Raw genomic sequence first — 12847 nt, forward strand, 5'->3', positions numbered from 1 at the left:
GCGTATGTTTATTTAGGCGCAGAGTCAGTCTGATATTTTGTTACTCTTCCTCTCTTTTTTTATTCGTCTTTTAGTTTCATGGTCGCTCCGTTCGGTCCTTTCCTCAGGTTTGTCCTCTCCTTCCCGGAGGAGTTTGGTGGTGAGGAAAACAGAAAAAACATATCGTTGTTGCACGTGCGTGGGCTCGGCCAAGTTTAGCTGCGGATGCAACCCCTACGACTCCGAGAGCGCACCGCGCTCATAAATTTGAGCCGCCCAGCCGTTGCGCACCACATTCTAAAAGCGTACATGCACTCCTATCAGTGAGTGAGGCTAACAACAACGCGGGGGATCATCTTGTAATAACTGACGACTCGCACTCTCTCTCTCTCTCTCTCTCTATCTATCTTCAAGAAACTCTCGATACCATTTGGCATACATTGTGAACTCAAGCGGAAAGCTCTCTTAGGAGGATTCGATCGGGACCGATCCGTCTCTTCTTCGGCGCGAGTACGCGTTTCACGTGGATCCCTCGGAAGTATTACTCCCAGAACAATCGCAATGTTCTGCATGCAGATTCAAATGGAAACGATTCTATCTAACCGTTAGCATTTTATACACCGACGAATCGGAGCGAAACACGCATCAATCGCGGGACTTGTATGCTGCCGAGCGTACTCGAGCAAGTTATGTGCGCACTAACGATACGTATCTTCAAACGTAATATACACCTGAGATCGTAATTAATTGATATGAATTAGTTTGGTGCGTGTGTGTGTGTGTGTGTGTGTGTTCTCGTCAGGTATCGTCGGTGAGAGTGTGTAAAACGATGAGAAGGCGCACGTGGAGAAGGAGGCACCCTCTTCGGCGGTGCTTGCGCTAAGAACATCGGTACGATCATCACGAAGAAGAAGGTGGGTCACGCGTGAATCACCGCGTTTCGTCCAAGATGCCGCATAGCGACGCATCTATTTTCAGATTCCCCGAGAAATAATCTCGGCTGAGAGATGACGAGGGGCCTTCGCGTCTCTATGATTCAAATAACGAACGCGCGAATGTTTCGTGCATGTCGCCGAGAACGAAGAGAGCTCTCGTAAACTTGCCGCTCGATTGCCAAATTCTATTTCGGGTGACTACAATGAACAATCGTCGTCATTAAGGTTCTTAGATTGAAGATCGCGTTATAGGCCTCGCCTGTAAAATTGCATGTACTATTCGAAGTGCACTTCCGTCCACGATCGATGGTTCAAAAAAGAAATAGCCACCGATTTCTGGTACTCACCGATTTCCTCATTAAGCAGCGTGCGAATGCGCGCTGGAGGTTCGACGTCCAAATGTAAATCACCGTTGTCACTGGGAAAACTTTCGTTTCTCGTGCCGGAGATACCTAATTCATGCCCAACGAAATTTGTCTTCTTTATCGTATCGAGCTCTGTCGTCGCGTTTTCGCGGTTGCTCCCCTCTATGAAACTGTCGTGTAATTCGATCACATAATTGGATAACGATGGATCGCTCACTCTTGAATGAATTACGAATGTAAGGGACAACTACCTGTGATCCATGGTCAATCCAAAATCATAAAAAGACTCGTGCGGTCGCTTGCAATTTGTCAGAGAGGCTTTAATGTCCTTGTCTTGCGACAGAAATAGGTCTTTTAAAGCTACATATTTTGGCGAATCCTCCGGAAACCGTTCGACTGCGCGCTCCTTTTTATCATGCTGAGCGCCGTGCGCTGGTGATGGTGCGGCGTCTGTAATTAAACGTAATGATAGCGATGCTGTTTGGAGAGAGAGAATGTAACTCAATAATCACCTCCGCGCGTTATTACGCGATTGGATCGCGAAGAAAATGGATTATCCCCTACAAATACGGTCGCTTGTTTTTCTTCCGTATATTTTTGGATCGCCGACTCACATTTTCCTTCACATTCCGCGAGATTACTTTGCAATCTATTTTCATACCGGATCATCCGTTCCTCATGCAAGAGATGAGTCGAGCTCGATAATTTCTAGAAACCGACGAATTCTTACGACACAAAACTCGCGTTTTTTTTTGCATTTCGAATACAACGTAAACGTTTTAATCGTTACTTTGTCTATATAATTAAACAGAAAGCGGAACGATTTTTCAATCTTCGCACGACAAAATTTATGCGAAATATTTATAGAAGATAAAATTTAATATGCTTTTACACTTGTAACTGCCGACGCTGGTTAAATTACGAATCATACTTACCTGAAATACCCGTTATCGACGACGCTGCTGTATCGCAATCTTGTAAACGCCAAAGAAAGCCAGTTACGAGAGGCAGAACAGAAAGGGAAAATGGAATACAGGCGAGAGAACACGAAATAATTCATTACACCATTGCCCATTGTTTATATTGTAGAGGAAGCACACGTTTATTTACATAGTATATAAGTATTGCTGACCATACATAAATAGCATTGATAAATAACAGTTAACTCCTTGCGATTTGAATAGACGTTATGAATGCGAAATGCGTTACGAACGTTTCTGTTACGAAAGATCTCGGTCGCTTTTTTCTGTTTCTTTTTTTAATATTGAAGATTAATCGTTTTACGTAACTTGCAGAATCTATGTGTAGTGGTTTTACAAAATTGCTCGAGAAATGCTGTTTATCTGTGGCTGTGCCACATTCAATTGTGCATCCAAATGCGCGGTTTATCTCCGATGGCTATCAGACACAAGGAGTTAATGGCACGACGATTTGTTGCGAAGCGATACATGCCCCACGATAAAATCCCACATTCCGTTTAGCCATAAAACACTGCTCCCTCGTGTTCTAAACGCAGATAATTAACGTGGAAATTTATCAAGCTACGAAGTAAGAAGCGTATCCGGGGCGATCGGGTATACTCCTATTGCCTCTGTTCGATACTTGTTAATAAATAATATTTTCATAGTTCATTTTTAAATAATATAACTAATACGTTCCAACACGATATAGTATGACGCGTAAGTAAAGTGATGTGAAGTAATATTCGTCTTTGGTTTTGAGGTACATAGGAGAACATTTCATTCGTTTCCTATTCTAACGGATGTTTTACGTTTTAATCATAGTCAGCCTCTCAATGGAGATTTAAAAAAAGGAGTATTGTAACTCTTGCCACCGGCAATTGCAGCAAGAAACATTTGATATATATATATATATATATATATATATATATATATATATATATACTTGGGGAGAAGTCTTGGATATATTTTAGTGAAGACAGAACAGAAGAATAGAGTTGGAACAGGCGAGAAAGACGTAGGCATAGATGAAAAGAGAGAGAAAGAGATAAAGCATAGTGTATGCGCGTAGAATCAGAAGCTTCTCTTAAAACTCCTCCAATAGGACAATAAAAGTACTCTATATGTTGTTTAATAAAGCGTTTTCTCTCAGCTCTCGCACTTTGCTCCTTCTTTGGCTGCTCGTTCGACTAGCTCGGTCCACCATTGTCGCAACATTACATCGTACATTTGTGTGAAATGCAAGAGAAACGATTATATTTGGACAGAGCTAGTCTGCTTTCGCTCTATCGATTAATAGCGCTACTGATTTTCATCCTTTCGTGTCGTGACAATATTTTGCCGTCCATCCTGAACCAGAAGCAATCTAGAGGAAGCCTTTTACCATCGAGTCACCATGTTCGTTCGTCGTCAAGTGTTCGCGAAAATAACTTGCCGCACGGAGAACATCTTGAGCATCGTTATTACCTTCACCGTATTAGTTTGCGGCCTGCTTAAATCATAATCAAGCGATACGAAACCACGGCACCGTTAGGCCGAGGTTAACAATCGAATTCTCCACCACCTTCGCGTTTATCCCGCTCGATCGTTTCTTCCTTCGCCCATTCGATCTTTTACGAAATAGGAGCGTATATGGATCGTCTGTTACCTGAAATTTCCAAACTGGCCGACGTTACGGTGGAACCCAGACTATTCGTTGCCGTACACGCATAAGTCCCGGCGTCATCTGTATAAAATGAAAAAGAAAATAATAAATCGCGCAAAGATGCAAAATGTAACTATTAAAGCTTGCAATAGCTGTTAATAGACGTTAAAAGGATCATGTGGAAAAGAGAGACAGAGAGAAAGAGAGATGAGCGATCGTTTACATTACGTACCTGGGAAAGTTCTTAATATAGTGAGACGACAAACACCATTCCTGTACTGGATGTCATGGCTCGCAGAATTTTCGACGATCCTACGGTCTTTCGACCAAAGGATATTAGGTTGTGGCTCAGCCTGTACGATACATTCGAATCTAGCCGGTTGCCCGCTTACCACCGCGATATCTTTCAGAGGCTGGAATTAATTGGTTAATTTTCCGATGCCGTCGATGAAAGAAATATTCTCGAAAAACTGTCGGCATTACCGTGATGAATGCAGGAGCCTTCTTCGGTAATACGTCGAGGTACGGCTGAATCACCTCCTTGCTTGACGACACGCCGTTGCTGGTCGGCCACGGTGAACCTGCGACGTTCGAAGAGGCAGCTGATATTACGATAGATGATTCGAACGAAAAATTACTCGTGCACAATCGGCGAGTGGCAAATTGTTAAGGGACTGAAAGGATACAGATTAGTACGCAGAGAAGTGACACCTCGAAAAGAATCCGAGCGGGAGAGTGCAATCTCGGGGTAAATAACTATCTATCTATCCGATATCAGCGAGAGAAAATATCAACGAGCAGAGAGGAACGAGTGACCGGAGCGATGAAAGCAAAGCGAGATACAAGAGCGATGCATGGAGCAACTGAACTAAACAACAACTACTGGAAGTAAAGGTAAAACGCGGCGGCAGGTGTATGTACCTGCGGATTCTACGTTGCTGGGTGGTCCAGTGGCACTACTATATCTCGGAGAGAGGCTCGGCAAGCTCGGACTGAGAGAAAGCGGACTGGGTGTAATGCGATCCCATTTGGAGGGTGAGCAAGGTATAAGGAGGCTCGGGGGAGTCATCGAGCTCTCTGCCACTTCGCCACCGGGGATTCGCTTCTTCTTGAAGTTCCTCGCGTCTTCGGCCTCGGAGAACTCGCTCTCCGACGCCGGCTCCCACTTGACGTTCTTCGTGCTCCCGAATTGATTCGCCGGCTTGCCTTGGCGGCTCGCGAACGTGCCTTTCTTCGCGATACCATTCGCTTTTCTCTCGGAACTCGTGAACTCGTGGACTATGGGCACTTCTATGTCGCTGGCGCGCCTCTGCCCCTGGATGCTCTTCTTGCTGCGCTCGACCGTTCTCTTGCCTTCGCCGGGTAAAACGATGCCGAATTCGTAGCCGAAGTCGTATTTGAAATATATGAGCCCGGTGTCCGGGTCGATATGCTTCGTTCCTGTTCACGCCGAGTGTGATTTACTTATTCATTCCTACGTTTAGAAGAAGGAAGGTAATGTATTGCCGTTACCGTGTTCGGAGACTCGCGACTCTTCTCTGTAAGTTCTCGGCTCGTCACTGTCGGTCGTTCTCGAATCGACGGGATGCTTCAGTATCGGCTTACCCTGCCTCAAGTCTGACTGGATATCGCTCACGAATTTCTCGGATTTCGATTTGAAGCTGCTCGTCATATCGCTCATGTGACGCGATGCAAGGTCTGCGGACGTACGAGATCTTTGTGTTATACGGGACGAAAGCCCGCTCGCTTCTTCAACAAACGAAGGAAAGAGAAGCTGCGAGAAAGAGAGTCGAAGAACAGCTCGTGGAACAGAAAACGTCGGAAGAGCATAGAAACACTGTCGATCAAGTAGAGAACAATCGAGATCAGCGAAAATCAATACAAAGAATAAATACAGAAATACAAAGCGACAATTGGTTTCATGCGACGGGAACTTCGCCGGAAGTCAAAAGCGTTGTTCTACTTGCGCAAAGGGCGGAATCGAAATTCCACGTTTTCTCATTAATTTCTAAAAATCAATTTCTAATTAATCTCTAATCAAATAACTTCTAAGGGACAAATTTTAGCAACTGAACTATCGCCAGCGAAACGAAAATTCTGACAAGCGTCAGTCGTGTTGCAACGTAGAGAATAAGCAGCGTAACGCTTTTATACATATTTGAGGCGTCTGCGAGTCGAAATTAATCGAACATAAAATTCGTCGAAGCGACAACAATTGTTCGCCCAGCGTTGTCGCGGATGAACAAAAAAGTACTTCCGCACCATGCAGCGTCTACTGTCGTCAATGCATTCCGCAAAGCATTACGAGACATGGATGTTCTTACGGTCCGCTGCCTTCTTCACGTCGCTCCTCGTGACGAATCCGTACTCGGGCGGCGAGCCGGGCTGCAGGATCTTCATCTCCGTCTGTGTGCTCAGCGACGTTGTCACAGGCCCGGTGTCGAATTCCATCGGCGACGCGACGTGCATCCGACTGACCGGTGCGCTCGACGACCTCGGGCTCCTCGTGCTGGGCGGTTGAACTCGTCGGTAGCATGGCTCCTCCGTGTCGCTGTCGGCCGGCGCCCACTTGGGCCGGATTCTGCTCGAGTCCACGTCGCTCTCGTAATCGGACTCGCGAAATTGCCCCTGCACGAACTTCTTCGGCGTCGGCACGCGGTAATGAGCTTTCTGACGAACGGTGTCGCCGAACTTGATGACGCGGCTGGTCTGCTCGACGGTGACGACCCTCCGCGCGTTCTCCGTCGACTCGTCCATCCTCACCGTCTTCTTCGTCTCGGTGCCGATCGCTTTGGTGTACGGCACGCTCGTGTGCGTCTCGTAATATTGTTGAGGCGGCGCGTACGCGAGCTCCGGCGGAGAGCCGGGTAGAAGGACGCTTTTCGGTTTGGCCGTGTATTGCTCGCGCTGCGAGTCCCGTTGCACGGAAGCTTTGCTTTCCCGTGACTCCTCGATCAGCGGAGCAACCGGCACGCTCGGCTCCGTCGGTTTCCCTACGTAGAAAACGTTCGTTCGGATGACGCGATCGATCCGACAGCTCGGGAAAAGACGCGGTGGTGGCGTCGAGAGAAGACGATGAAAGACACCGATGTCGCAACGAGAGAAGACATATGTAAAAAGCACCGCGTAGAAAGCAGATTGCGCAGAAAGAAATGTGTACATCGAATGAGAAACGGACGAAGCTAAATAATTATCTCGAGGATGTGACCGAGGGAAAGAAAGGGAGCACTCAAAGGCGGAAATGGAGAACTCGTATTAAATGTGAGACTTGCCGGAAAGATTACGCGCAATTAACTGGAAATAAAACAGAATTGGGAATTCGATCTTCAAAAGGTTACCTTCCACTTGGCTTTTTCTTTCACGAAATTAATAACGTAGCTGATTAATTATTGATTACTAACGTTAATCAATTAATGTTCTAATGATTGTGTGATGCACTCATAACGTATGCATGCATACGTTAGCACACAGGTTCCATTTCTCATATTATTGACATATTTACAAGAACGAGGAATAGTACTGGAAAATGCAAATTCAAGGGAGTAACGCACTACCTGAACCAGCCTGCAGCTTCAGCGACGCCGATCTAGCGTCATAGTCGCTCTCGTAGTCGCTCTCGCGGAAGTCACCCTTCGCAAATCTCGAAGGACTCGGGGAGGTTGACAGAATCTTCTCCGTTGGCTCCAGTTTTCTGTGCCCCGTTTCCTGCAAGCAACGTCTCGTTGAAATCTTCGTTATCGTGCGATGGCACGAAGAACACGGCATACAAAGTTTTCAGACTATTCATTCCAATGGTTAACGTATTGAAATCTACGGTCTACGATTGATGTCGGTTTTATCGGTACTTGCGATTCACATCGCATTGATTAGTTTCGCGGGCAAGCATGACGAAAGAAACGAAACACACTCGAAGCGGCACACGGACACGCAGAAAGCCTCGAACCTTCACGGACTCGAATTTGCGCAGGCCGGTGCTGGTCGATGATGCGTAGCTCCTCTCGAGCGAGCTGCGTTGCTGCTGCACGAGTTTGGGAGTCGTCGGCGTGCTACAAATCGGCGGTGATGTAAACTCTTTCTTGTGCACGTCACTCTTGTAACTGTGACTCTCGAAGAACTTGGTCCTACTGTCCGTACTCGAGGTGCGGCTCTCCGTATGGACCGTCATGCTGGAGCCGTCACGCTTCCCGAAACTCTTCTGCATCATCGTGGTGGAAACCTTCTGCTGGAACGGCTCGTCGGTGTCCGCCATGTAACCGCTCTCTTGCTGAAAGATCTTTGTCTTGAACTTCGGGGATTCCGGTTTCTTCGCGGGCGGAGATTTCGGCGCGGGACTCTTCACGCTCGGCTGCACGTAGATCGGCGGAGAACCAGGTCTCAGGGCTATCGGGCTTGGTTGCTGCTTGGAGGACTCCTTCTCGTATCGCTTGAACATCGTTTTCTTCGTAGTCTTCTCGACGGAGTCCGCGATCACGAGCGGTCGGGGCGGCCCGGCAAATTGCGTCCCCGGGGTCTCGAATTTCGACGGTGGAAGCGGCTCGGGCTCGGTGGATCTCGGCCTCGTCGGCTGTTTCGGAATGGGCGCTTTCACTTTCCGATAGTGCGGCTCCTCGTTATCGCTCTCGTAAGGCCTCCACTTCGCCCTCAGATGACCGTCGAAATCAGACTCGTAATCGCTCTCCTGGCCGAAAGTACCTTTAATGAATTTCGTCGGAGTCGGCGTCGGCGTTGAGATCTTGGCCGGCTTCTTAGACGGTATAGGAGGCGGCGTGATGCGCACGTCTTTCGGCGGGAGCACCGGCGGCTCCTCTCTCTTCGTTTGCACGATATGCTCCGGCACGACCTGCTCTTGTGCAACGGCCGGCGGGATGTAGCCGATCTCCGGCGGGGAGCCCGGCTCGAGGACGAGCGACGTTGACTCCGTGAAGTAACGCGACGTCGTGAACGGCTTCACGGCCGGCTCGATTTTCTTCACCAAGCTGGGCGCCTTCAGATCTTCACCATGCGTCCAATGTTTCGTACTGAATTCCTCAGATTTGCGCGTCGTCCCCGCTTTCTCCGCGTTACGCTCGCTCACGCGTTTCTCGAAGAAGGTCTTCTCCTGCATGGTGTTCACGGTGTGATCGACTTTGATGGTCTCGGCGTTATAGATGATCGGACCGAGTTTGGTGGCGGGCGGAGGTGCCTCCGATATCTTCTCCGTGAACTCTTCCTTGCTGCTCCACGAGCGTTTCTCCACACTGGCGGACGAGTCCATACTGGTTTTCTTTATCCCACCATGCGGTCTCTCCTCGACCTCCTGTTTGAACTCCCTCGTGGTGCTCTTGTACTCGTCCACGGGGATGTTCCATTCGCGCTTCTGAGCGGTCTCGACCTGAGGCGGCCACGATTTCCTATTCGAATCCGCGTATTTCTTCGCCCACGACTTCTCCATCGCCAGACCGTCCGCGGACGGCTTCGGCGACGTCGACCTCACCATCTCCTGGCTCGAGGCGGCCGATTGACACCTGTATTCCGACAAGTCCGTGGACACGTGCGACTTGGTCTCCACGTCCGACGACGAAGACCACGGTCTGATGGGAGAGGTGCTCAAAACGGACGTCGGCGCGTATCTCCACGGCTCCGTTTTCTCCTCCTTGAAGGATTTGCCGTCCTTCTTTTCATACGTATCCTTCCTCACGCATGTCTCCTCGAATGATTCTTTCTTCTCCAATTCGAACGGGGGTGGGATCGTAAATGCAGGGGTGGTAGTGATAACTTTGGCGGGTTCCGGTGCTTTGGGAGTGGGGAAGATCTTCACACCACCGATCGGGGCTTCTATCGGCGACAGCGTCTTATCAAAAGACTCCTGAAGCTGCTTCGCCTTGACGAACACCTCGGGACGTTTTTTTTTAGACTCTTCCGGCTTCGGCATGTAACAGATCTCGGGAGGCGGTTCCGGCACCAGGCTGAAACTCTTCATCATCGTCTCGCTGCTCTTCGTCTGAATCCGTAGCTGCGACGAGTCGGAAGCTAGCGTGGTGTCCTCGAAAGTCGTCTTCTTCACCTCCATCGGTGGCAGCTTTGGAGTCTCATACGGGAAATCGAACAGCTTGTTCTCCACACCGCGAGGCGACGGGCCCAACTCCAATTTCGTGAAAATATCCTGGACCGTCTTTTTCGTCGCTTGGAAGTCCGACGGTCTCGGCTCCGGTTTCTTCACTTCGTAAGAAGTTGCTACCCGCTCGTAACTCTTCATCAGTTCTCCGACTTTCGCTTCTTGAACCTGTCCGTCCTCCGTCAGCTTGATCATCCCTTTCGGTCCTTTCGGTGCTGCGTCGCTCTCCTTCGTAATGGATTCGAAATAACTCAGCGCATCTTTCTTTGCGATCGTCGAGGTCTCGATGTTTTCGTTCTCGGTCATTACTCTATCCTCCAACTTCGTGAAAGGCTCCGCGATATCCTTTACATCACGGTCGATTTCCTTCGTCGTGATCGTTTGCTCGATTCGAGTCTTCGATTCCACAATCGGTGGAGTTTTATGTTCCAGTTTCATGTGGAACTTCTGTTCCGACTTTGTCTCGGATTCGTGGGATTCGATTATGGATGATATCGTCTCTGATTTATTGCTCTTGATCTCCGGCTTGTCGATTTTCTGCACGGTGTCGATAGTGGTTGATGCCAATGTCGCAGTTGGCTTGAAAAACGCGCTCGGTTGGATCAATATCGTTGGTTCGCTCATCAAAGTGCTCGATAATATCTCGTCTTTCTTCCCCTCGGACTAAGCGCAAGTATATAATTTTACCAAAATTTATCATATCTAAATATATCGCCTTTAAACGTATAGTAGGGAGAAAAAACTACCTTAATTTTACGCTATAAATAATATTGTATGAATTTGCCTCGGAGAAAATAATTCGAAAATAGCATCTTTTCTCAACAACGGAAATTTGGTATTTTTTTTAAAAGAGAAGTGGTTAAAAGTACGATCGCTTACCTGAACGACGCCTTTATCATGGACGTTTTCGTAAACAACGGTCTTGTGCACCTCGACCATAGTGTCGGGCTTTGGCTCGAAAACTGCGACATCAGCGATGCTCTGCGCCTCTCCGCCGGCGTTTGTTGCTCGTACCATGTATTTGCCAGCATCTTCTTCGCCGACTGTAACGTAAATCGAAAGTAAGAAATTGAGCAAAATACCGGAAACTGCTGTCTGCGAAGAAAAAGAGAGAGAGAAATTGGAGGGTGTTCGAAGCCATTGAACAATTCATTGCACAAACCTTTTTCTATGAGCAACGTGTAGCAATTTCCTTGTTGAGTGATTCTCAGTTCCGGTGGTCGTTTATTGATCGGCACGTCGTTCTTGTACCAAGTAACCGTCGGCTCGGGTATACCGGTGATTTCGACTTCCATTATAACGCGATCTCCCTTCTTCACCACTTGAGCTTTGAGCCGCTTGCCGAAGACCGGCGGGAATATCGTTTCTAAAATTACACGCGAACGAGATGAACACTCGCGCGTCGCAAATCCCACGTCTGACATTCCTTTCGATCGATTCGTGTCACTTACTCTTGACTACGAGGTCGGCCGTGCTGCTGGCGCTCCCGACTTCGTTGCTCACCGTGCAGGTGTAACGTCCCGCGTCCTTCACGCTGACATTCTTCAGCTCCACTTTCACATGATTGTGAGCGTAACTGATCGTCGCACAGTCCTTCGACATCAGCTCTTGGCCGTTTTTCAACCACAAGATCGACGGTTGTGGGAAACCTAACGCGAATCGATCATTTTAACGTGCATCAACAATATGGCGGGAAATAAATGCGCTCCATGGGGAAAGTTTGTCGAATGACGTTGATAAAACAAAGCCACTCACCGTCGATAATGCCCTCGAGAACGACATCCGCGCCTTGATCGACGATCATCCCCGTGATCGGCGAGACGAATCTGGGCGCTATCGGCTTCCTGGACGGTTTCTGAATTTGGCTTGTCTTGACGTCGGACTTGAGGCCGCCCGTCCCCTCGGACACGACGACGGTCTTCTCCTGTCGCACCTCGCCGGGCTGCTCCTGCACGATCTTCTCATACTCCTCGATTTTGTGAGACTGGGGAAACGATATTTTCTTAATTGACGAGCGAAAACGTCGCCCCTGATGTTTATGCGCGGAGTATTTTAGTTAACGGTAAACGCGATAAAGTCGGAGCGAAGACCGCTACTTTTTGTCACGACGCGATAATACAGACGTATTCCGTGTACTTACCTGTACGACAGGTGGTGCATCGTTTTCCGAGACGGATTGTTCCGAACTTTGCACAGTTGTTTTCGTGCAAACGCTGCTGGGTTCTTGTCCAGACTGCGATAAACTGGAGGTCATGGTGGACGACACGAATTCTTTCTTCGTAGACGTCGTCGAGGAGTGCGTGACAGTCGATGACATCTTGGTTAGCACTTGACTCTCGGCGCCGCCCTCGTGATACGTCTTCTCGCTCGAGAAGTGTTTCTCGCTGCTGCTCGCGGGATGCATGATTTCCGCAGGAGGACTCGGAACCAGCTCGAGCACTCTCTCGACCTCGTTTGCACCTTGTTTCACCGATTCGGTATCTAAAAAAGTTCACCCGGCTGTAAAACTCGATGATGATGACGAGAAGCGATCACGTTTCTCGATGCGCGGCTGAAGAAAAATACGCGTAAACCTTTCGGCAAATGTGTGACAACGTGGCATCCCACGATCGATAAAAATAACGCATTTGTCCGCGTTAATATGATAATTCTTAAAATAATACTTTAAATTGATATTATCGTTAAAGTTATTATAATTATAATTTGCAAAAAATTCGCGCGCGCGTCTCTTTTTATTATTCATATTACTGCGATCATATTACAAAATCGGATTATTGGCGCAAAAACTCGTGTTAAATCAGATCTTATCTTAGACACTATATGACACGTGCTTAATTAATTTACGATCGAACGTTCTGGAGTGTACCAAA

The 12847-nt window shown here is 48.1% G+C and overlaps 1 protein-coding gene across 4 annotated transcripts in view; it reads right to left on the reverse strand.

The window, feature by feature from the left end:
• Positions 1-3704: 3704 nt before the first annotated feature.
• LOC106750117 (muscle M-line assembly protein unc-89) overlaps positions 3705-12847 on the reverse strand; it is a 28249-nt gene continuing 19106 nt past the window's right edge. For 2 of the 4 annotated variants that reach the window (XM_014630218.1, XM_014630220.1), the window contains 13 exons: positions 12118-12458; positions 11733-11961; positions 11429-11626; positions 11140-11343; positions 10857-11020; positions 7827-10640; positions 7438-7588; positions 6208-6876; positions 5396-5581; positions 4805-5323; positions 4367-4464; positions 4116-4296; positions 3705-3964 (listed from right to left, as the gene is read on the reverse strand). In XM_014630218.1, coding sequence (XP_014485704.1) covers positions 3852-3964; positions 4116-4296; positions 4367-4464; positions 4805-5323; positions 5396-5581; positions 6208-6876; positions 7438-7588; positions 7827-10640; positions 10857-11020; positions 11140-11343; positions 11429-11626; positions 11733-11961; positions 12118-12458 — 5867 coding nt within the window. In that variant the 3' untranslated portion in view covers positions 3705-3851. Of the gene's footprint in view, positions 3965-4115; positions 4297-4366; positions 4465-4804; positions 5324-5395; positions 5582-5607; positions 5721-6207; positions 6877-7437; positions 7589-7826; positions 10641-10856; positions 11021-11139; positions 11344-11428; positions 11627-11732; positions 11962-12117; positions 12459-12847 lie in introns of those variants that run through there. The other 2 variants (XM_014630221.1, XM_014630219.1) reach the window with 2 other exon arrangements.

This window comes from Dinoponera quadriceps, unplaced genomic scaffold (assembly GCF_001313825.1).
Source record: "Dinoponera quadriceps isolate SergipeBrazil2010 unplaced genomic scaffold, ASM131382v1 scaffold4585, whole genome shotgun sequence".
In the NCBI taxonomy this organism is placed as follows: domain Eukaryota; kingdom Metazoa; phylum Arthropoda; class Insecta; order Hymenoptera; family Formicidae; genus Dinoponera; species Dinoponera quadriceps.